The 25554-nt window shown below is 38.4% G+C and overlaps 1 protein-coding gene across 1 annotated transcript in view; it reads right to left on the reverse strand.

Annotated features, from left to right (window-relative positions):
- SLIT3 (slit guidance ligand 3) overlaps window positions 1-25275 on the reverse strand; it is a 772880-nt gene extending 747605 nt beyond the window's left edge. Inside the window, 1 exon segment of the mRNA XM_074292023.1 lies at window positions 24471-25275. Within this exon segment, the coding sequence (XP_074148124.1) occupies window positions 24471-24670 (200 nt within the window). The 5' untranslated portion in view covers window positions 24671-25275.
- Between the last annotated feature and the right edge of the window lie 279 nt (window positions 25276-25554).

The raw sequence follows: 25554 nt of genomic DNA on the forward strand, positions 1-25554 counted from the left end.
AGGTGGGGGAAGGTCTGGAGGGAGAGAGAATTTAAAACTGAAAAAATTTTAAACGAATGTTTTAAAAAATTAAAAACTGAAAAAGTACTAGAAAAGATGAATGGATGTCCATCAATTGGAGAATAGTTGGGTAAATTATGGTATATGAATGTTATGGAATATTATTGTTCTGTAAGAAATGACCAACAGGATGAATACAGAGAGGCTTGGAGAGACTTACATCAACTGATGCTGAGTGAAATGAGCAGAACCAGAAGATCATTATACACTTCAACAATGATACTGTACGAGGATGTATTCTGATGGAAGTGGATATCTTCAACATAGAGAAGAGCTAATCCAATTCCAATTGATTAATGATGGACAGAATCAGCTACATCCAGAAAAGGAACACTGGGAAATGAGTGTAAACTGTTATTTTTACCTTCTGAATCCAATTCTTCCTGTACAACAAGAAATTTGGTTCTACACACATATATTGTATCTAGAATATATTGTAATATATTTTAAAAAAAGAAAAAGAAAGAGTACTAGGAAGTAACAATGAATTCAATTAAGATATTTCATAAAAATATCTCAAATGAAACAGAAGGACCATGGAATCCTTAGCAGGATGACAGCAGCAATTTTGTGGAAAAAATCCAGAAGCTAACACCACATTGGTGTTCACTGAAGCATCTAGGGGGAGTGGTGGACAGAGGGCTAAGCCTGTACACAGGAAAATGTAAGTTCAAATCCAACTTCAGACACTCGGAAGCTGTGTGTCTCTGGACAATTCATAATCTCTCTTTAAATCTTAGTTTCCTCATCTCTAAAATGGGGATAACACCTTACCATTCCCTCTCCTAAGGTTTCAGTGAGAATAAAATGAGATATTAATAAAGTATTCTGCAAACCTTCAATTACTATTGAAATGCTATTATTATGATGTCCTCCCCTGCCTCGTCTCCACAAGGACTATCATATAATCTAAATTCACTGTGATGATGCAGGAGAAAAGGGAAATATCTGATGGCATTGCTCAAAACATAATGCACATAATCTAAATACACTTAGAAACAAATAGGCAAGTTTAAAAAAAATGCACAGATGGAGGTGAACCTGGAAAAAAGTTTCTTTACCAAATCTCAATGCCTACTCCAAAAATTCTGCAGAAACAGCAAAGAGTTGTTCTTCAAGGACCCTAGAGAGAAAGCAGCAGGTATGAGTTGGCAAGCTGGGCAGGGAGATATTTCATGCTGGCAGCATCATAATTCTTATGCATATAGAAGGAAACAGTACTCGGCTTGGCCTGACAGGAAGCTTTGTATGAGACAAAAACTTACTAAAAATACTGAAGCTTTCTCTAACCCTTAACCCCTTTTTCACAGGCCCAATAACTTTCTTGTAACCGAAAAGTTTATTTTCACATAGAGATTCACAAACCTACCTACTATGGATAAAGAACAACCCTGATTTTATTGGTATCCAGATGAGGAAACCTCTGTAAATACAGGTCAGCCCTCTTCTGCACATTAAAATGTACTTGATGGACCAGCAGGATAAAAAGTAGAACTTAAACTGAAGTTCTCCATTAAACTGTAAGCTCTCTGCAGACCAAAACTATCTTTGACCTTTTTTATTTCTCTAGTACTTAACCTGGGACTTAGAAGGTTCTTAATAAATGTTTAATGAATAATTAAGTTCTTCCTGGCTCTGAAGCCAGCTTCCTGTCTCCTACATCAACCTTTAGGTCCATAAATCCATAAGCCAAAGGAAGGAAAGAAAACCTGAGATACTGTATAGACTCCAGGACTTATGCTCAAAAGGCCTAGTTTCTAATGCTTTGATGGATCTGTGATCTCATCAATGTGAATCTGCTATCCAAGGGTACAGATGGCAATCTACCCATGCTATTAACTCTCATCCTGTGTGAGTCTTAAACATATCCTCCCATAAATCCTTCTCAAGGAGCCAACCCAACATGTAGGGGGAAAGCAAGGAGGAATGCTTCCTTTTAAAACTTCTTAAAAGAAAAAACCCACAACAACACACTTTTGGATATTTTTTTCAAATTTTCTCCAGAATGAAGTTTGTTTGTTTGTTTTTCAAGTTATATATACATTCCCAAATACTGGCTTCTGTGTCCTTCCAGAAAAAAAGTCTTCTTGAGTCAGTAAAACAATTCAAGTTGGAGAATTGGAAATCTAACCTTCTTTTTATCCTTAACCATCTATTCCATGGACTTCAAGAAAATTTAATAGTAAATTATTTCAAAGAGCTCTTGATATTATACAGATATTAATGGAAAACAAGGCCTCTACGTTATATGACAAGCCTATCTTCTCTTTTTAGTCATACATTTCTCCTTAAAATGCTTCTCCTACACAATTCTTTTGTTGGCAATATGCTGAAGGAAAGAGCCTGATGGTAGGTATAATAACAGTAAAAATAACAAAACCTCACATTCCTATAGGCTTAACACAGTTTTTAAAGTGTTTTCTTAAACATAAATTTGCTTGATACTCCACACCAATCCTGCAAGGTAGAGCAGGTGAGCATTATTTTCCTCATTCTACAAGGGGAGAAACAGGAGGACAAAGAAAGAACAGCAATTTCTTTGTGGTTCCACAGCTAAGCAATGGATCCAGGAATCAAATACTTCCATCTCCCTGGTCTTATGCCCTTTTCTTTATACCACCCTGTTCCCTAGATGATCTTGGGTAAATCTCTTCACCTATTTAAGCTCAATTTTCATCATCTATAAAGTAGATTAAGTTAACACAAAAAATCTTTAAAGTTTCATATGGCCCCAAGGGTCTCTGATTCAAAAATTAGACAACTGATTGTCCATCAATTGGGGAAAAGCTGAAAAAAATATCTTCCATAAATATGATAGAATTACATGTAATAAATTAGGGGATGATTTCAGAGAAATCTGCGTAGACTGGTATGCAGTGGTACAGAGGGAAATGAGCAAAACCAGGAGAAAAATATATACAATAAAAATGATTTTGTGAATCAAAGACCTTTAAAAGATTGTTCCACATGATGGCCAACTATAATTCCATTATGAAACATGCTACACAGCTCCTGAAAGAGAGGTGATGAATTCAATGCTGATTGAAATCTGATTCAAAGGGACCAATGTGGGAATTTATTTTGCTTAATTATACATGTCTGCAATAGAGGTTTTTCTTTCTCAATAGTTAGTAGAGATAGGGGGAATGAAGTCAGATTTTTGTTGATTAAAAGAACAAAATTTTACTTAAATTTTATTTTTCAATTTTAAAAATGACTAGCAAAAAAATGGAATTAAAGACTAAACAAAAAACAATTACAGACTATAAATTGTCATAAAGAATTGGCTCTTGTGTGGGCATGTGAGCACACGCACACACACACACACACACACACACACAAACACAGTGAACAGGGTCCTCCAGTCATGTGATCAAAAGTATTATGTGTCTGGAGCTCCAATTATTATTAATATTATTATTTTCTATTTTTTCCAGAAGCCTCAGTACATTTCCTAATTAATCACTCCCACTTAATTTCCTAAAGCAATCACATCCTCCCAGTAGGCAAGCAGCCCTCCACCTCCCATACAGGCAAAAGCACCAGCTGGCTCCACAGCTATGTAGGAGTGGGTGTGCTGCTCAAATCCAAGGTCCTTGGACACCAGCCCAAACAGTGGTACAGATACCGAAAACTGAAAGGCAGCTTGAGAAGCGTTGCTTAAGAGGATGCATTTCCAGCTACTTTTTGAGGTAACATTCCACTCTGGCTCCCTGGCAATGTGAGGGTTTCCTGGTAAGCACAAGAAAGATAGGATGCTAAAAGGAGCCACCAGGATCCCAGTTTTCTTTTGCCAGAGATTCTTAACCTCTTTTGTGTCATGAATATCTTTGATGAAATCGATGGATTCTTCTTAGGAAAAAATGTTTTTAAATACCTCAAAAATTGAGAATTCTACAGAAAACCAAAGTTTGGTAAATCTCTATCTATTTATCTATCTATCATCTATCTTTAATATATCATTCTAGCTATTTTCCCCCTTTCAAGTTCAGACTGCCAGAAATCTCACTGTGAAGCACAAGTTAAGAACCCTTCCCTTATGGCAACACCTGCCTGGTGGGATCTGCAGGGAGATATGGGATACTTTGATTCTAATCTAAACTCTGCCACCAAATTACTGTGGGACACTGAGTAAATGTTGTAACTTCCATGCTCCAGTGTTATTCCCTCTAACACACACACACACACACACACACACACACACACACACACACACACACACACACACAGCACAGAGTCTATATCTATGTAAAAGATTCTTTAAAATCAGGCATTAGAAGCAAGTTGTGGTATATGATTGTGGTGGAATATTTCTGTATTATGAGAAATGATAAATTCAGTAATTTTATGAAAACATGGAAATACTTGTATAAAATAATGAAGAGTGAAATGAGCAGAACCAAAAGAACACTTTATATAGTTATAGCAATATTATTTTAAGAACAACTTTGAACAAGTAAGTTATTTTGTCTGTTGTAGATAACCAAGTTAACTATAAAAGATATATAAAGAAAGACGCTATTTGCACCCAAAGAAAGAATTGATAAGTAGAAGTGTGTATGTATATATGTATATACATATATATGTATGTATTACATAATATATAATTTGTATATATGGTAATTTGTATCTCTAGGGCAGTGAAGGGGAAAAGAAAAAAAATTTACACGATTATTTTGTTGTACAGTTGAAAAGAATAGCAAATTATGCACAGTAGATTTGTAGTTTCATGTACAATCATTTTTTATTATACCATATTATGGAAATGCTTATTCTATTTCATAAATTAAAAAAATAAAATCAGGCACTATATGAACACAAGTTTTAGTAAGATTCACAGTTCAATTAATTCAAATTCTACTAATTGGGAATAGAGCAAAAGGAAGCTTATCTTTGTACCTTCCAGAAGGAGTTTGCTAAGCAAATATACAGTGTAAACATGATTTCCAGGAGAATATTTAAAAGTCCTCATGAGTACAAGCTGCTTTAAAAATACTCAATAATATTAACAGCATTATATTCACTTAGAATCTTTTCAGCAATCTGTCCTCAGAGACTGGAAAGTCTAATTTCCTTACTTTACAAAAGAGGAAACTGAGTTTCAAAGAGGGAAGATGTTTTTCTTCCCACTCTGTGCTACTGGCCTACTTGACATACTTGTTATAGATCACTTTTAAGTGGTCATTAAAGTACTTTCTCCAAAGAATTCTGCTTAATCATTTGGCTAGTTCCAATAAGTAAATGATAGGTAAAGTAATATAATTATATTTCTGTAAAAGTATATATCCCATGGTTAAGTGGTGGGCCATTACTTTATTTGGAATAAATAGGTCCCATTATTCTGCGTTGGCATTGTTATATTAGTGTTACATCTGTCCAAATAAAAGAAAACTAGTCAGGTAGGACTGTGGAAAAAAGACACTTCTGATACCTTAAAACAATAAAAAAAAATACTTACCTTTCACCTCAGATTCTTAGTGCCATTTACTATATCTTTGGATGATGGCTCCACAATGCTTTAAGATAGGAACGAGGGTGTTGCTTTAACAGATGGAATGCACCCCATGCAAAACTGGGATTCAGGTAAAGAGCCAAGGGTCATATCAGTTGGGAAAGTAGCCTAAGTGGGAACTTTGCAAGAGAATGCAGGTCTCTTTCCAACTGGAAAATTCTAGGCTTTTGCCACAGTTCTTATTCTCCTCTCCTAAACTGCCTATCAGTGCTTGGAATAATAGGCGAAAATAAGAAAGAAGGAATAGGAATCCGGGAGTTTTAAACTTCCTGTTTGAATTCAAAGAAATAGCTCAGAACACTAAAATAATAGTAATAGTAATAATGTACCCCATTTTGATAGCTTTGGAGATTTACAAAGCACTTTTCTCACAGTATAACAGTAATACTGTGATATTGTTAATATAAAAATTACCATTCCCATTTTATAGATATGGTGATTGAGACTCAGAAAAGAACAGAAAGTCTTTAGTTACATGGCTATTAAACAGAAAGAATATTTGATTTTTTTATTTGTTTAATTCTCAATAGCATTTTATTTTTCCAATTATATGTAATTGGAGCATTCTTTTTTTATAAGATTTTGAATTCTAAATTTTTTCTCCTTCCCTTCCTTCTTTTCCCCAAGACAGCAAGCAATCTGATATAGGTTATACATGTACAATCATTTTAACCATGTTAGTCAGGTTGTAAAAGAAAAATCAGAACAAAAGGGAAAAACCACAAAAAAAAAAAAAAAAGAAAAAGAAAAAGAAAATAGTATGCTTCAATCCACATTCAGTCCCTATAGTTCTCTCTCTGTTTCCATGTAGCATTTTCCATCTAAGGTCCATTGGAATCGTCTTAGATTATATTGCTAAGAAGAGCTAAATCTATCATAGTTGATTATCACAAATCTTGGTGTTACTAGACATTAGATTTTTAAATCAGATAACCTAGACTCAAATCAGAGTTTCGTTATCTGTTACCTGTGTGGCCACTTCTTCCCTCCAGGGTCCATGATCTTTAGTACGTCTTCCCAGTCTAAATCTATGACCTAAGGTTTGATGACACAGGTGTCCACTTCTTAAATACTATTTCATACTGTTTCAAGGTATTAAATGAAGCACTGTACACCCAGCTTGCTAGTCTCCTACAATTTTGACATAGTCTACTTCTCTCCATACTCTATTGTGCTTTACTAAACATTGTGCTTTACTAAGTCTTAAGATGTGAAGAACTCTACCTTATGGATGGCTTTGCTGAACAAAAGTTAATTCCTCTGAGAACTTTTAGCAGTAGGGTACTGTCATAAGAACCCAATCCAAAGTCCAGATTTTGCAGCTAAGAGGAACTAATCACTGAATATTATGAATGAATATCACTAATGAACTGATTACTCCTTAAATGTTAATTATGTCAGGTGATCAAAACCTTGACTCAATAGTGTCAAGTAAAGTATGATAGTCCTTCAATTATATGTAAAAACAATTTTTAACATTCTTTAAGAAAAAAAGTTTTGGGTTCCATACCCTTGCTCTCTACCCTTTTGATGCTACAGGAAGAAATCTAATAGGTTATACAGGTACAATCATGTAAAATATTTCTATGTAAGTAATTTTGTATAAGAAAAATGGAAGAGACAGACAGAAAGAGACAGAGAGACAGAGTTGATCATCACACAATATTGCTGTTACTGTTTACAATGGTCTCCTAATTCTGTTCATTTCATTTTGCATAAGTTCATGTCTTTCCAAATTTTTCTGAAATCATCCTACTTATCATTTATATAATTTCTTATAATAATATTCTATTATAGTCATACATTACAACTTAGTTATTCTCCAGTGGATAGGCATTTCCTTAATTTCCAATTCTTAGTCACCACAAAAAGAGCTGCTATCAATATTTTTCTGGAAATAGGTTATTTTCCTTTTTGTTTTATATCTCTTTGTACTACAGACCTACCAGTGGTATTGCTGGATCAAAGGGAATGCAGAGTTTTATACGCCTTTGGGCACAGTTCCTAATTGCTTTCCAAAATTGCCAGAATGGTTGGATCAATTTGCAGTTTCACCAGCAGTACATTAATGTCCCAGTTTTCTCATATCCCCTCCAACATTTATCATTTTCTTTTTTTGTCATATTAGCCAATCTGATAGGTGTGAGGTGGTACCTCAGAGCTGGTTTAATTTTCATTTTCCAATCAATAGTGATTTAGAGCATCTTTTCATGACTATAGATAGCTTTGATTTCTTCTTCTAAAAACTGTGTCTTTATATATTTTGATCATTTATCAATTGGAGATTGACCTGTATTCCTATAAATTTGATTCAGTACTCTGTATATTTGAAAATTTGTATCTATATCAGAAATACTTGTTGTAAATCCCCCCAAATTTTCTGCTTTCCTTCTAATTTTGTATGCATTGGTTTTGTTTGTGTAAAATCTTTTAAATTCAATACAATCAAAATTATCTCTTTTACATTTCTTAATGTTCCCTATATCTTGCTTGATCTTAAATTTTCCCCTTATTTGTATGTTTGCCAGGTAAATTATTCCATCCTCTCCTAATTTGCTTATGGTGTCACCCGTTATACATAAATGATGTATCTATTCTGATCTTATCTTGGTATAAAATGTGAGATGCTGGTTTATACTTTGTTCTAGCCATACTGTATTCCCAGTGGTTTTTGTAAAATGTTGGATCTTTGGGTTTATTAAACACTATTATTATGATCATTTACTAAAATACCTAAGCTATTTCACTAGTTGACTCTATTTCTTAAGCAATACCAGATTGCTTTGATAATTACTGCTTGAAATTACAGTTTGAAATCTAGTACTTCTAAGCTACCTTCCTTCACTGATTCCCTTGATGTTTTTGAACTTTTGTTCTTTCAGATGAATTTTTAAATGTTATTTTTAAAATGAAAATATTTAAATTAAAATTTTAAATGAAATAAATTTAATTGAGGATATTTATATAGGCATAATTTGGCCTAGAATCATTCAGCACACCCAGGACTTTTCTCTTGGCTATAGGAAGTTTCCTTGGATAGGCCCGAGTTGGTTAATGTTCAGAGGCTCTTTAGTCCTGCACATCTAATCCCAGAACCATAGTATTCAGAGAGACCTTATAAAGAAAATCATTCAAGGTCAATCTCATTTTACAAATGAGGAAACTAAGGCCTACAGGATTACTGTGACTAGTTCAAGGACATACAGCTAAAGGCAGAATTTTGCTCTATAGTTCTCTTCAGAATGCAATAAATCACCAGAGAAAGGGTTCTTATAATCTTTTTGTGACTCTTGGACCCCTGTCTTTTGGCAGTCTGTTGAATCCTATGGATATTTCAGAATAATTTTTTAAATGCATGAAAATAAGTTACATCAAATTACAAAGGAAACCAAATATATTGAAAGAGTTCTTAAAATATTTTTAATTTTAAAAAAGTTTATGGGTCTCAGGTTAAAAATACTGTCCCTAGAACCACACATTCCTACCTGGATAAAGCTCTTTCACACTTGGCCACACAAAGTTGTATTTAACAAGACATACTTTCATCACCATACAGCTCATGAATTGTTGTTTTTCAATGAGGTCCTTTGATCATTAACAACACAAAGAAATCATAGTGAAGTCTTCGAAGTCCATGCTTCCAGTTTTAAAAAAGCAAAGAGACTCCGTCCAGAATATGGCTATAATCAGAATGTAACTGGCTCCACTAAAGAGAGAGGGAGCCCAGAAGAGATTTTGGCTTTGCAAAATTTTTAGAAATGCACAAGAGAGGGTACAGTGGAGAATAAGGGAGAAACTTATGGGAAATTCTCCAGAATGTATTAAAATATACATCTAAACACAGAAGATCAGTTTCCATCTTGTGGTATGAAGTAATTAGGAAAAAAACAACTCAAAGTAGTTAAAAACTCCTATGAGACAACAGACCCTCCATTTTGGATTCCTGCTCTGATCTCAGTTCCCAAGGTTCCTTGATTAATTTTTACTTCTTGGATTTTGTCTCTCAAGATCTCACTCAATTTTTTCCCAATGGTAGGAATTGCCTTTTACTCTTTGGTATTCCAAAATCACGCAGCTATTTTTCTATCTGATATCTAATATTTCTTCCTTGACATCAAATCCTTAACCAATTACCCATATGGCAAGAACCAACTATGCCTCCAAACCTTCCCCCTGGCACACCAAACCCACACTTCAGACCATCAGTCCGGGAACTTGAGCTCACCTCTGACCTACCTATAAACTTCTTGCATCACTATAGGGTTCCTGTGTCTGACTGATTTCTCCTTTAGATCAAAGATAAACTGTACATAAATCACATCAGGAAAAATTGAAGTCAAATATATAGAACTGCTATTAATTTGCTCAGAAAGTCACTTCCCCACTCATTTCTCTGTAAATTAAGAGTACTTGGATGAAATAATCTCTAGTCTAGAACACCTTGAGAATCTATGACCAGTGTTAAATTTCCTGGAAGTGCAGGTGACTAAAATATAAAGTTAATTTACACTGAGAAAAGCTAGCACAAGGAAGGGACATTCACTTCATCTACTAGGATAGTTAAAAGTGGCAGAATAATAAGAGAACCTTTTATAGGCTTTAGAGCTGAAATTGTCTTTAAAGGCCCTCCCCTTTTACCCCCCCCACATAAAAAGGCCTTTTTGCATTTATTTTGTACATGCATATCATCTGATATCTCTGCTGTCTCTCCCAGTAGAATGTAAGCTTCTTAAGGGTAGTCTAAGTGACTTCCCCAATGCCAGCTATAGTAAGTCCCAAAGCCAGAATCTAAATCTATTTTTTTCCTACTCCAAGCCAATACCATTAATAGGGTATCACAGTGCAAGGTCTGTGAATCAATTAGAAGGGAAGAAGGAGGAGGCAGGGGGATGGAAGAGAACCAGGTCCTGGAGTGTAACCTCTATACTTGTAAACTGGCAAGAGATGGGAAGGGAGGTGCCAGCTTAGAGCTGGAAGAGTTATAGTGCACATGTTGCACATGTTTCACTCAACCCTTGGCTCTTGTTATCCACAATGTACCCTTTCCAAAGGAACCAGGTGAATGTTGTTTCAGAACCACTACTAATGAGTCTCCACAGATCAGGGAAAGCAATCAGAGAAGGGGCATTGGTAGCCAAGGAAAGGTTCTCAACCATCCCCTCCCAAGAGGAACCCTGCCCTCACTCTCCTGCTTCCCCAAACCATCTCTCAAAGGATTTCCATTCTCCTCAATGTGTGACTGGGCAGATCCTGCAGAAGGGAACAAAAAAGAGGCCTCTCTGCTATAGACAACACAAGAAAACTGATGTGAAAGGCAAGAATTAAGGCTCAGAGCATCCAATGGAGTAGAGATGTTCCCCTATAATTCAGTTCTTAATCTCCATACTTATGAACCCTAAACTGCTGCATGAGCAAAGTGACAATGTTTGTGAAATACTTCTCAAATAAGGTCAGTGTTCTGTGCCTGGTTGAGGACTCTAATAAAATTCAGAGCTCAAGCTGTTTGCCAGCTAGCCGCTGAGGCACATTTGAAAGCTTTCTCTGATACAATTGTTTTCAGATTAATATCTTCCCCATGAGTTTTTTCTTTAATTCCACTTGTACTTCTTTTATTATGTGCAAGTTTTTCTCTATATTTGTATCATTAAAAAGGGATGAGTGAAACTTACTTTTCATTAATTATTCCTAGAGGCTTAAGGCACTTTTCTTCATTGTTCCAATGTTTCCCAAGAGTATCATAATTCTCATTTCTGAATTGAGCATGGTGGCCCTTCCCTTCTCAGTCACTTCAGTTGGAGAAGGAAAAACAGTGTTATTTTTGTGATCACTGGATAATGTTAGCACAAGGTTGAGGACCGTTCACTTTTGAGGGAAACTTGATTTGCCCCATGCACACAATCATCTTCTTCAGGGAGCAATAACTACCAGGGTACAATTATTAAGATACTAGGTAAGAAAATCATGGGCATGTAGACTAATCCAATGTAGATTATGGATGCTGCCCTTAAGAACTGGATAGTCTATGTGTCCAAAAAGCAGCCCGACATTCTGAAATGCTTGAAGCCCAAAAGATATTACTACACAAGAGTTCTTACTAGAGCCCTGAATTTTTTTCTGATCCTAATCTCTATAGAATTTGCATGATTTATTAGCAAATGCAGAAAGTAACCCCAAACAAATAGGAACTCCTGAGTCCTTCCATAGAGCATATTAAGCCAAAGGTCTGGAGATAGGGAGTGGTCTAAAGCTGAGGCACCCACAAGTATTACAGAGACCAAAGAAAGACTAAGATAACCAATAGTAATAGGACATGTACAAGTCAGTTTTGTCAACCTTTTCAGAATGAAGGGAAGGAAGAAAATAAGCATTTATTAAGTACCAACTCTGTGCCAAACACTATATTATATATTAAGTACTTTATAAAGATCATTTTACTGGATCGCTATAACAATCTTGAGACAGGTATTATTATTATCCCCATCTTATAGATGATGAATCTAAACAAGATAAAGGGCAAAGGAGTTACTCAGGATCATATAACTAGTACAAATCTGTCTAGTGTTCTTTCTACTATGTCATTTAGCTGCCTCAAAGTGAGGCATTAGTATTTATAGAAGACAGTTAAATGCAGTGTAACACCAATCAAACTGGTATAAGAGGAGCCCAAATAAAATCTGAAGGACTTCAAATGATGGCAGTGTTCCATATGAATACAGAACTGGTAGTGAGGAGGAGAGCAGAGCAGGACAGACCAACATCCCTGAAATTTCTGTAATTCACTCCCATACCTACCAGTCTTTGTATAAAAACAAAATCCCACTATCTTACTTTGCATGAATGAAATTTTCAGGCAATGACATCTTCAAGGATTAACTATAACTACTTGATTTGCCTTAGGTCAGGAGTGGAGAAATGTCTGGCTCATGGACCAAATGAGCTCCTTGAAATAATTTGCTAAGGTAAGGATAGACAATGATGAGCTGAAAGCTACGTACAATAACTTCTCACTGCTTGACTTATATAAATTGATAATTTTGTATTGCTTCTGAATTATATTATCAATATCCAAAAGGCCCTTGGGAGAAAAAAAAATGTTTCTCCATCTGCCTTAAATAAATCCCAGCAGTCAAAGATATCATGTGTAAAGTGTCATATGCTTACAAAATGTTTTTGATAATGATGTTCACAAACACTGGATATATCTAGTTCAATATCATGTTTGGGGGATTTTCTAAGAGTATTATTACTTTGGAACTGTCAGTCAGGGCTAAGAAGAATCTTTCTGGAATTCAAGCCTTAAGCCATTGTAAATCTGGAGGTTAAGGAACTTCAAGATCTCTATGGTCCCTTCCTGATATCATCCTACAATCTTTTGATCTCATATCCAAAGAGATCACTGTACTATAGCTTCTACAAGTAGCTAAAGAAGGGTAACAACAGAAGATACCAAGACTGAGACTCACTACAAAATTAAGAATGAAGAAAGCATAAGGCACAAAAACTGGCTGGTCACAAAGGAAGCAGTAAGGTTAAGCCACAAATCTGAAATCAGGAATTTAGACGGTACATGGCAAATATACAGGAATCAGGAGGTAACAAATCCTGAAGACCAATCAAAACGAGTAAATAGAAGTCCACAAAGATAGTTAGCTAGGAGAAACATCAAAGCCAAAGAGGTAAAAATGGAGATAAGAAGTGAAAGAAGGAAGACACAGAAATGCAGTCTGGTCTGAAAACAGAATTCCCTAAGCCTCGCTCTGCTCCAGGCAAGAAATTTAATGTTAAAGCACAAAGCAAATTCAGGGTGCAGAATTCTTGTCTGTCAAATACTGAAGGCCTGAAAGCCTACAGATAAGCATTTGGTAAGAAAGGACAGAGAGATGGCAAAGAGAAGGGGAAAATCTGGTCACAAAAACCAAATAGTCCTTTTGAGAACCATAGAATATTCAATTAAAGTTTAAGTCAGTCAGTCACTGTACAAAATGAAATGAACACAAAGAAAGGCAAAACCAGAGATGCATCATTCAAAAAAACTATAGTAAAAAAAAGCCAGCTTGACCTGAGTTCAAATTCAGTATAAGACACTTCTTAGCTGTGTAACCCTGGGCTCAGCTTCTGTCTGCCTCAGTCTCCTAATCTGTAAAATGGGGATTATAACGGTAATTCCAGGTTGTTTTGAGGATCAAATAAAGTAATAATCGTAAAGCATGTAACAGTGCCTTGAACACAGTAAGCTAGCTATTACTATTATTTTTATTAGTATTATTATAAGATGTGAATCTGATAAATTAGAGATAATTTCAAAGGGAAGGCATTAATGTTCAAGGGAATCAGGAAAGGGTAAGCTTTTTAGCTAAGTCTTGAGAAAAGCTAGAGAGGCTAGAAGGTAGAGGTGAGGAAGTCCCAAGTATGAGAGATAGCCAATGAAAAATGCCTGGAGTTTGGAGATAGGATATTATGGAATAAAGAGGAAACTAGTAATTCTCAAGCAAAGTCTCATCATCTCAAGATAGTAATTTTTCAAGACTTTGGGCATAGGAATGGAGTCACAAAGAAAATTTAAAAACTTACCTTCAAGAAACTGAATATTGAATATTCAAATATTCAAGCTGAAAGAGGTGTTAGAGAATAGTACAAAGCTCTCATTTTAAAGATCAAGAACTTGAAGTCCAAAAAGTAAAGTTGTTTTCAGATGGAAGGGCAGTAGACCAGAGCAAAGAAACTGGGTTAAAGCCAAGCAAATAAACAGAAGGTCACAAAAGAAAATATGACAAGAGTTAAGAATGAGTAGCTGACATTTAATAGAAGAGCTGATTCAACAAGCTCAATCTCTAGACTTCTACTCTAAAATCTTGCCTCTAATCAATGGGTGCTCCCCCAATGGGCAATTCCCAACATTTCTAGAGTCAATGGTTTAAAAGGACTAGCCTCCAAGCAAAATTACAAAGAAACCCATCCCCCTCACACATACTTTTAAAAAGAGAGTCAAACTCAACAATTCTGTTAAATTTTGATTCCATGAGACTATAAGTAGAAAATGAATGTTTTTACTACACTTTAACAAGAATAACAAATACATGGATGATGAGAGTACAGAGGTCCACAAGAGATGGAGAAAGCACAAAGCAGCAGCCCTACAGGTTCCATGCCAGTGTTGCCCAAGTAAAACATTCCATGTGCTATTTGTCTTACAAAAGATACCCAAGATGCTGGAGAACACCATTGGCTTGATGAGGCAGAGACCAACTCAATTCTGATAGCAGTGGAAGTGGATTCCATATGCAGAACTTTTTTTTTTTTTTTAACTTTTCCAGAGGAAAAGTAAAGGGAAAAAAAATAGCCTAGCAACATGGAATGTAGCATCCTAATAGGGAAGAAATGAGGGTAAGGATTCTGAGAAGATTCAACAGAGAAATTATATTCTAACAGAAACTCACTATGAGTCTAAACTATAGAGTTTGTTCAGTACCTCAGAAAAGAGGTTTTAGGCAACAGAATCCAAGAAAGAAGCTTAAAATGTTTCAGGCCAGTAAGACCTCAGCAGAATCATCCACCCCAACATATGATAATATATTTATGCAATGCAAACCTCAGACCACATAAAAACTCTTCAGTAAGCAGAGGACTAAAATTCCAAATTGCTTCTCAATTTGGACATACTGTGGAATTGGGGTCTACAATACTCTCTATGGGATACCAGGCCCTATTAGGAAAGCTGGAAATAGATGAATGAAAGGACCACAAGAGCAGCAGAATCCAAACCCAAAATATAATCGCCCTCAGCATTCATCACGTTCAGATCCCTCACCACTCCTCCTAAGTAATTTATTCCCAGGGAGCCACTATGGCCAGGAATGTAATACTCACACTCCTGCAGGTAGAGAAGAAACATTAAGTGTTTAGGAGGTTGGGCAGCAATAGTTTCAGCAACAAATGAGAACTAAAGCACTCAATCTCTTGTTATAAAAAAAATACTAAAACTTAGTTCATATGATTTGGAACTGGCCTGACCAAAGTCAATTAGACCCTAGCTTCTTAAACTGTGGGTTGCTACTCCATATGAGGTCTCATAACTGAATGTAGGGTCATGAAATTATGAGTTAAAATCATCAGTGAATGTTTGATTTTTATACCTATTTTATATAGCTTACACCTGGGGTCATGTAAAAATTACTCTAGCAAAATAGGGTCATAGATGGAAAAAATTTCAGAAGCTCTGCTCTGATAAATCCCCTCATATTACAGAAAGGAAAACTAAGGCCCAGAGAGATGAAGGTCATATAATTCAATTGAAATGGGATCCCTACAGTTTGGCTAGAGGTTGCCTACTTTGATTGGCTACCCACATCTTGGAGCTAGTCAGTCTCTTTCTGTCATCTTTCTGGTTGTGCTCTTCTCAGGCAACGCTATCTATCTGTTGCACCCAGAATGGACACCATGAACTCTGAATTGGTAACAGTTCCTTGGTTTATGTCTCTTTTATCCCAGTTCTTGAGAAATGGCCCAGGAGCTATTTGTGTCTTTTCCATATTATTCCTCCTTTTTAATGTCTGGTGCCAAACATTGTGATCCTTTGGCTACCTTGGAGCCAGGATTGCAGGCAGGGTGGTACAATCAGCCAGTCAGCCTGGCATGGAATGGAGCCAGGGTGCCTGAGACTCAATTGAAGGAGGCCTTTGGGCTTGGAACTTGGACCGTGCTCTGTGGGAACTGAGCTAAACTATGAACCAAATCCCTTTCTCCTCCCTAGGGATTGAGGAGTAGGGTTCATTCCTCCCCAGTGTTGGGAGGAATAACTTTGTATGTTTGTGATTATGTACTCTGAAGTAAATTTCCTTTGTAAATACTCCACAAAGCTGCCTTTGTTTTCAAGTTTTGTCTCCCCATTAGATTGTGAACCCCATGAAGGAAAGGGAGGCAGTACAGTGTCTGGCACATAATAGCTACTTAATAAACACATACTTGACTAACTGAAATAGTAAGTATAAGACAATGAAAATAAGAAGACAGAGCTTAAAAAGAAAAAAAAAAAAGATAACACTTAGTAATATTTAATAAATGCCTGATGATGGACTGATAAAACCAGCCCTGCCCTTTAGGAGCCTAAAAACATAGAATTCACATCAGATCTTCTGCCTACAGATCTACTATTGTACAATCCCCCTCATTACAGGAGTGTCCTCTTCTCACAAACTCCTCCCTCCTAACTGAGATAGTCCCATTTAAATTTAAGGGTAGGGTATTATGGGTAATGGATTGCCTTAGGAAATGGACCAGTGTGCCACAGCAGACTAGCCCTCTCTTACTAGCTCATTTAGTGTCTAGTATGTCCTAGAAAATCCCCTTCTCCTGAAGGAGGAGGATTAACCCCCAGGAGACAATGCATGTCTTCCCAAATCTTAAAGGGTTAAAACCGACTTACATAATGAGGGTGGAGTACACTAGTAAATACAGCTGTTTCAAGTAAAAAGCCATAACAGAGGCAGACAGGGGAAGTCAGTAAAAGGAGGTATTTAAAGAAAGATAGAAGGAATGAATTCTTTTTTTTTTTTTTAAACAAGGCCAAAAATTCCCCCATGAAAATCCACATTGAAAATAAATAAATAAATAAATGAAATAAAAAAATTTATTTAAATGAACCACAGGCAGCATGCCCCTGGAAAAGATATAAACCATGTTAACAATAATCTTCACTTAATAGAGATGGAGCCAATCAATGCAAGTTTACTGGGAGCAGTGGGTGAGTGGGAGGGAGGGGGGAGAAGGGGGAATAACATAGTTTAGCCAGGCAAGACTGTTTAAACTGGATAGGGAGAAGAAAGAAGCAAAGAGCATGGAATGTCACCTCCTGAAAAGACAGCCTGAGATCATCTAAGTCAGTCCTTTCATTTTACAGATGAGGAAACTGAAGTCCAAAGAAGCAAAACTAAGGTCAAAAGTCACATGGTTAGGTAGAAGAGAGAATGAAACTCAGTTCTCTCCTATCACCCTATCCCCTGAACCATATTGCAGCCTCCTCAAGCACAAGCCACAAACCAAACTCTAGGGAAAACCACGGTTCCCTTCTCCTCGTCTATTGAAAAATTTTATCATTTCACTAATTTCTTTAATCTTCAGTGGCTGCAAATGCTGGGATGCTAGCACCCACTGTCCAGCTGCTCATGGAGCAGTGTGGTCGACCTTGGAACCACTGTGGTCAAGTAAGGGAAAGTCTATGACACACTGTTGGTTTTTATTGGACACAACCGCCGGGGAAGCTTGACGTCATCTGGAGTGATGGAGAAAATTAAGTTACCACATTCTCACGTTTCAGCCTTTTGCCATTTTCCCTTACAAACAGGAAATGTTTATTTAAATACAGCAGTCTCCAGCATGTGCTAGGGCCAAGCTAAAACCCAAAGATGTCCATTCTTGCCCTAGCTCCTACCCTTTATTGTGGGGGCCACCACCTCTCTGCTGGTGAAAAATGGACCCCTCCTGTCTCTTGGCAGGAATGGGAGGAGAGAACCTCTTAGGGTTGATATTCATCTGTCTTTTTCTTCTTTTCCTTTTTTTTTTTTTTTTTTTTTTTTTCCAGGCTGAGATTGTGGTTGGAGAAGAATCACATCTGTGGACTTCTTTTGTACTTTAAAGGGTAAATGCAACATCTGTTTACTCTGGGCTACATGGTAAATGTTTTCATTTCAGCCACCATTCACTTCCTCCCTTCTCAGTCCCTATCTTTGCTACACAGATAATAAATTACACTAAAATCTCCGCTGTGTTTATTTAGCTTTCTTGTGGGTGTCACCTCCTTAGTTGGAGAAAAAAAAAATATAAGTAGTTTATAAGAGACAGTAAGGGGTTCTTTTCTCCTATGAAGTGCTGACATAATGATAAAGAAGCTGGAACATAGACCCCAGCTTGGATACTCATTTAATTATTGGCAATTTAACAGATTTCCTTGAATTCCTGTAAAGAAGAATTCAAATGATTCTTTGAGTAATCTTCATTTCTAGTTTTATCACAATTATATTTTGAATAAAAGTGCATTTCAATTTAAACATACATAAATACTCAAAGCAGCACTTTTTATTGTAACAAAGAACTAAAAACTGACAGTGTCCATCACTTGGAGAGTGATAGAATAAATTTTGATATGTGGACATAGTGAAATTTTATCCCAATTTAAGAGAGTTTGAAAAAAAATAATTCAGAGAAAACTGGGATATTTTGTATAAACTGAGACGGAGCAAAATGAATAATACTAGGAAGTTAATTTAACACAACAACAATATTTTTAAAAAAACTTTTGAAAAAAAAAAAAAAGCTCTAATTGATGCAATGGCCAATTACAACTCCAGAAATCCAAAAATGAACCAAGCTTCTTAATAGAGAATTAAGAGACTGCTGGTACAAAATGAGATAGATACTTTTTAGACTTTACCAACATTAATTTTATTTTATTTTTTGCTTGATTATGCTTTTTTGGTTACAGGGTTTTACAATTCTCAAGGAGGATTATAGGGGAAGAAATACTAATACCCCCCCCAAAAAAAAGCCAATATTTATACATCTTACAAATGTCTCATTTTATTTTCACAACATTCCTTTGAGATAGGTACTATTATTACTCCCATTTTACAGATGAGAAAATTAAGGCCAAGAAGTTAAGTCCAAGGACATTTAGTTAGCTAGCTTCTAAGGCCAATTTTAGCTCAGGTCTTTTATCCACTGCCCCACCTAGTTTCCTGAATTATTGTCACTGAAATATTTAAATGCACAGACTCAAGAAAAGAAAGTTGAAAAGGAAACAGACAAGTCAGCCATCTTTGGACCTAGCATGCTAACTGTAGTTGTACATGACAGAGATTTACAATTCCATATAGAGATCCAGTTTTTCTGTCTTTTTGTATGTGAAACACAATTGATGGTATTTGTCAAGTTCAAAAGACAAAAAATTAAAAATATATATTTAAAAAGTGCCTTTTGCAAAGGAGACATTTGATTCCTGTGAGGGGCAGGACCTAAGGGAGAAGGAGGGAGGAGAGCAAATTGGATAGTTTCTTCTTCCTTATGAAAAGGTATTTTTCATCCTTTCAAGTTCAGAAAAAAAAAAAAAAAATGGTTCCAAGGCATCTGATTTCAAAGCTAACATAACTGTTGCTCATGAAAGAAGAACCATGGGAAGTTTAAAAGTCTCTTAGAAAGAAATGTAAAATTTCTACTCTCATGCCAATACTTTGTATTCTTAAAGTTAAATTGTTAGCTTTCTTTCTTATATACAATTAAAAACAAACAAAAATTCTTCCTCGAAGAAATCCTGATTATGGCCAGACATAGCCTGAAAATGCCCAAGATTCTAGGAGAGCTTATGCAACAGAAATTTCACAACAGAGCTTTCTTTGAGTCTCAGATCAGGTAAGAAGCCTTCCTACCCCAATAGACCAGTTTTCACTGTTTTCCCTCAAATTGTTGGGTTTTGTGGGGTTTTTAATGTATGTGTGTGTGTGTGTGTGTGTGTGTGTGTGTGTGTGTGTGTGTGTATGTTTTGTATTCTCCCATAGATTCAAATTCCTGCAGTGCCATGCCAATGTTAGCTTGTATATCCACATTGTCAATTTAATACAGTACTTTGTATATAATAGGGGTTTAATAAATGAATAAATGAAAGAGGGGAAAGAATGGAAATTCCTATGGCATAGGGAAATAGTGATAGACTGGCTACCTCTACATTCAATTATGATCCTGACTGAGCCAGCTGATACAAACCTCTATACCTTAGTCAAAGAGGCAATAATGCCCAGAAACAAGGGGAAGCAACATGTGAGATGTGTAACTGCTATTACTGATAGCTCATACAATGACCACAGATTCCGAGATACTCCAAGCATCTAATGTTCTTCATCTCTTAGAGGAGACAAAATAAGTCTTTGACATTTATCATCTCCATTTTACTGAGGAAGAAATAGATTCAAAGAAGGTGTCCGGGGCAGCTAAGTGACACAGTGAATAGAGCACCAGCCCTGAAGTCAGGAAGACCTGAATTCAAAAGTGAACTCTTCCTGGTTATGTGACCCTGGGCAAGTCACTTAACCCCAATTGACCTAGGGGAAATAAAAAGTGGCCAAACCTCATGTAAGTATGGAGAGTTAATCAGAGGATTTTCTTGCTCAATCTAGTAAACTAATAGGGTATATATATCCTTTGTCTGGACGAGGGCATAAGTATTTATATAATACTTATGTGCCCAGCATCATACTAAGCACTTTGCAAATATTACCTCATCTAATCTTCAAAACATCCCTGTGAGGTAGGTCTTCATTTTACAGCTAAGGAAACTGAGACAAACAGAAATTGAGTGATTTGCCCAGAATCATATAGCCAGTATGTATCTGAGGTAGAATTTGAACTCTAGTCCTCCTGAGTCCAGGTCCATTGTTCTATCCACACCATGCAGCTGCATCAGACAGCTGTGGAATTTTGTACTCTCATCATATCACATCACACATGATGGTATTTGTACATAGTAAGTGTCTGACAAATGCTTGTTCGTTGATTGGATTGTTTTAGGAGTAACTCTTTTGCGCTCACCTCTACAGAAAGTTTTCAGCTAAAACTCCCTTTCCCCCTTTTTTGAGAACAGAGTTAAAAGAAGATCTCAGTTTTTGGGTAAAGGAGGGACCCTCCTACCCAGGAGTCATTAAGGACTCCTTTTGGGAAAGAATATATGAGAACAGCTTTCACCTAGGAGTCCTAGTGGTGTTCAGGGATCCCAAGTTCTTGGTCCCAAACTTGGGAAGGCAGAGACAGGCATGACCAACTTAGTTCAAGAAAAGGCAGCCATGGAGAGAGAAACCATGTGGTATGTGTATTGGAAGTTCCTGAACCCCATCTTCTGGAAGAGATCCAACAGTTCTTTAACCCTTAGCTTGCTGGATGTGTATGTAGAAAGGGTAGGCAGTGAGGAGATGAGGATTTCTGGGCCACAAGATCCAAGAATACAGATCTGCTTTCCTAGACAGAATCAAACTTTTGGAAAGAAGAGAATTCAGCACAAATATCAGATCTATAAGATTAGCAGAGGATTATAAACTACAAAGTGAGGTGGGAAAAACTTAGCCTTTTCCTGTTGCTATAAATGTAAGTTATTAGACTTTAAATTCAGTGTTCTTTTTACTAAATCATTTGCAGAAAGAGAGGAAGGAATCTTGCTGCAACATGGTACTCCTAGCTTGGGACAGTTCTGCAAATGCAGCAGGAAAAGGAACCATTCTTGTTGATTTCTCAGCTCACTAACACAATGGACTTTGGGAGATGACACTTCAGAATTGCAGATTTTTAGTTTATCTAAAGTAAGTGGATTTTTTTTTTTTTTTTTGTCATGAGCAGAAAAACAGAAGTAGAATCAATGCAGTAACTATCAAGTAGCAATCTCCATCTCATCTAGAACTCTGTCCAGAGAATCTGTTTACAGATCTTTGCCTACACTGACACTTATTACATTAACACAAGATCTTAACTGTGGTCCAGAAAAAAGGGAAGTGGAAACATGATTTATAAAACAAGCATCCAGCCATATCTAAAAAACAAATATTCATCGGAGAGGCATTTCTTGATTAGTGGAAAAAAGGAACAGGCTGGGGAAGCAAGAAACCTGGGTTCTAGTCCAAGATCTGCCACAAACCAGTCATATGACTTGGAATGGACTAAATAATAAGATCAGACTAAATAATAATAATGATGATAAAGGCAGCTGGAGATCTCCAGTGCATAAAGCACTAGTCCTGGAATTATGAAGACCCAAGTTCAAATCCAGCTTCCAACATTTACTAGCTATCTGATCCTGGGCAAGTCACTTAAACTACATCTGCCTTAGTTTACTCAATTGTAAAATAGAGATAATAGTAGGCCTTATTATATAAATGCTCACTATCATTATTATCATAGAAAATGACGCTTACAAAGTATTTCAATTTTCATGTTAAGTTATTTCATTTGATTCCCATTAGATTGATTTCCCCAAGCAGATTGTATGCTCCTTGAGGTCAGGGACTCTATTTTGCCTTTTCTTTGTATCCCCTGCTCTTAGCATGGTGTCTGGCACAGAGTTCGTGTTCCATAAACGTTTGATGACATACTGATTGATTCTCACAGCAAACTCTGAGGCAAGCAGGATGATCTAAGACCTGAGTTTGATTTCTAACTCAACCACTTAGGAAACATGCAACCTTTAGTAAGTCATTTAATCTCTTGAGTAGTCACTTTTAACTTTCCTAGCTTTCCTCATTTATAAAAAGTTCCTTTTTCATTTTAATACCAGTACCTAGTACATTGCTTTGTACACAGCAGTCACTTAATACATGTTTCTGGAAATGAAGTGTATATTATTCTATGATGCATCCTGCCAGACTTAGCACTTGACCAAGAATATTGAGGCCTACAGAAAAAGAAAAAAAAAAGAAAAAAAACCTATAAAAATTATAGCAAATCATCACTGAAGGTCATTTTGAGTAATACTCGAGGCAAGAAGACAAGTCAAGATGAGCAAATATGAACCAAGGAAGACGCAGAAAGATATAAGAACACTGGCCTGTTCTACTCCCAGCTCTAACATGAACCAGCTCTGTGATCTTAGAAAAGTCACTTCTCTGAATCAGCCTCCTACCTGAAAAATGGTCCTCAGTGTGATTATGAGAAAAACACTTTGTAAATTGTAAAGCTCTGGAAAGGAAGCCGTTAGATAATTATAATTGTTTTATCCCCTTCCTAACTCCATTTGAGCTTTACAGTCAGACAAGCTTGGGACCAAACTATCCTGAGATACACATGAGAAGGACTCACAGGGCGGCAGAGAAAAAAGAGAAAGGTAGCCCCTATCATTCATGAGTGATACCCTCACTCACTTCTGGGCTCAGTTCCCTGGGCTATTTCCCCTTCTTCCCACCATCTCCTTCCCCTCTTCCTTCTACAATCGTGGACCACAGCAATGCTGTCTCGGAGGTCCCAGAGAGGTCCAAGTTTTGAATTTTATTCCAGGATAAAAATGATAAACCTTTCCAAAACGTTGACATCTGAAAAGTAAATATTTGGTTGCACAATTGGGGTTAAAACGAGGGTCAATCCATCAAACTCTCAGAGTGATTCCCCACTGCCAAAGACAGAAGATAGGAAGCCGAGTGCGGTTTGTAAGATTATACCGCTTGCTCTCATTTAAGGGGCCCGTCAGCATTTCCATTCTAGATCCCACTTTTTTTTAGAGGCATTTGTAACCGAGCCATTAAAAAACAAAAGAACCTGGACTCCAATTTGGCATCTCAAAGGGTCTGAGCTGTGGAAGGAGATTTCTAACGAAATCCCTTTAAAATTCATTGTGTTTCTGTGAAGTTGGGCAAGCTTTCTTACCTACGCACACACTCAACTTAACTTGACACGATAGCCTCATGAAGGCTAGCCTCTAGGCTCTAACTAAGCTCAAAATCTTTGGTGCCGACTCCTGACACTGACACCCACCCCGAAGGATGTCTGTCTCTCTGACCCTCGGGGAGCTCTTGCCCCCACCCAAGCTCTGTTCCATTCCGGGTGCGCTGCGTTCTCAGCCTGTTCGAGCAGCCCCTCCCGGTTCTAGTCCCCACCAGCAACACTCCGAATGGCAGAGCTCAGCTTGCTGTCCCCACCGGGCAGGGAACTCCTACCCACCTGGATGCAGACCTGAAAATCAGCCTGAGGACTGTTGGGAAAGAGAAACTGGGAAGAAGGTTCTCCCATAGGAAAAGAAAGGAGTCCTCCCTCCAGATCTCCTCCCAGCGGGTGCGCGGAGGTTGGTCCCCGCAGGACAGCCCAGGTGGGTGGCCTGGGTCTCGTCAAGGAAAAGAAGAGGAACAGGGTGGGAGTGGGAGTGCGGCGAGGGGTTACTTACAGGCGTTCAGCGTTGCGAGGGATCCCTCTGGGCACCGCCCGGAGGCCCAGCCCGTGGCAGTCCACGCTAGCGGCCGAACAGGTACACTTGGTGGGGCAGGCTGAGGCTGGGGTCCAGCTCAGGGCGCTTGCCAGTGAGAGCACCAGCGCCAGCGCCCGCCAGAGGCGCGCGGAGCCGGCTTCTGTCCGACTGGGGGCCATGCTGCCCGGGGGCCCAGGCTGGCCGCGCTCGTGTCCGCAGCGCAGCACTCGGGGCCCGGAGGAGACCGTCCCGCCGGCCGGAATGCAGCCGAGCGCAGCCGCTGGAGTGGTGGCTGCAGCGGGGAAGGCTGCGGCGAAGCAGAGAGCCGGCAGCTGGGCGCAGCGCAACGCAGCGCAGCCGGGGGCGGCCTCAGGCGGGGGAGGGGGAAAGGGAGGGAGTCTAGGCGCTAGAGAACCGGCGCTTCTGCCTGAGGGGGCGGGGCAGGGGGCCCTCGGAGGCTCGGAGGAGGGGTGCCGGGGAACGGGGACAGTCCTGAACTCAGGCGCACGGGACGCCGGTGGAGAGGGGCGCACGGGGTGGCGGGGGCTCCATCCACGGGGCTCGGGCTGCCCCGCTCCGCATCGCCCAACCTGCCCAGGTGGGAAGGCGGATAACTAGCAGGGGTCCTGGCGCTGAAGCCGGGGCTGGGGGGTGAGGGATTGGCTAGGGCAGGCTGTGCAGAGCGCGGCGGGTGGTGCGGGCGGCGGCGTCTGCAGGAGTAGCGGGGGCACGGGGTGGGCGAGCGAGCTGGACGGTTCTCCTTCTCTCCATTCACTGAGCAGGGCAGACACAGGAGACGTGGGGCCCACCCCTCCCGCCCCCCCAAAAACGCCAGCTCCGCCTCCTATTGGCTGCGCCACTTGTGATGTCAAGTAACTTGGGAACTTTGCAGAAGCTACCGCGAGTAAGGACGCGAGGGAGGGAGCTGGTGGGAAGGGGCGAGGGGGCCCGATGTTGGGACGGCGGATGTCCAGGTGTACCGGACCGTCCCTAAAGGCAATGCCGAGCACTGCTCAAAAACACACAAATCACTGCCTGCATTTCTCTCCACACAGCAGGGCCC

This window comes from Sminthopsis crassicaudata, chromosome 2, assembly GCF_048593235.1.
Source record: "Sminthopsis crassicaudata isolate SCR6 chromosome 2, ASM4859323v1, whole genome shotgun sequence".
NCBI classification, from domain to species: domain Eukaryota; kingdom Metazoa; phylum Chordata; class Mammalia; order Dasyuromorphia; family Dasyuridae; genus Sminthopsis; species Sminthopsis crassicaudata.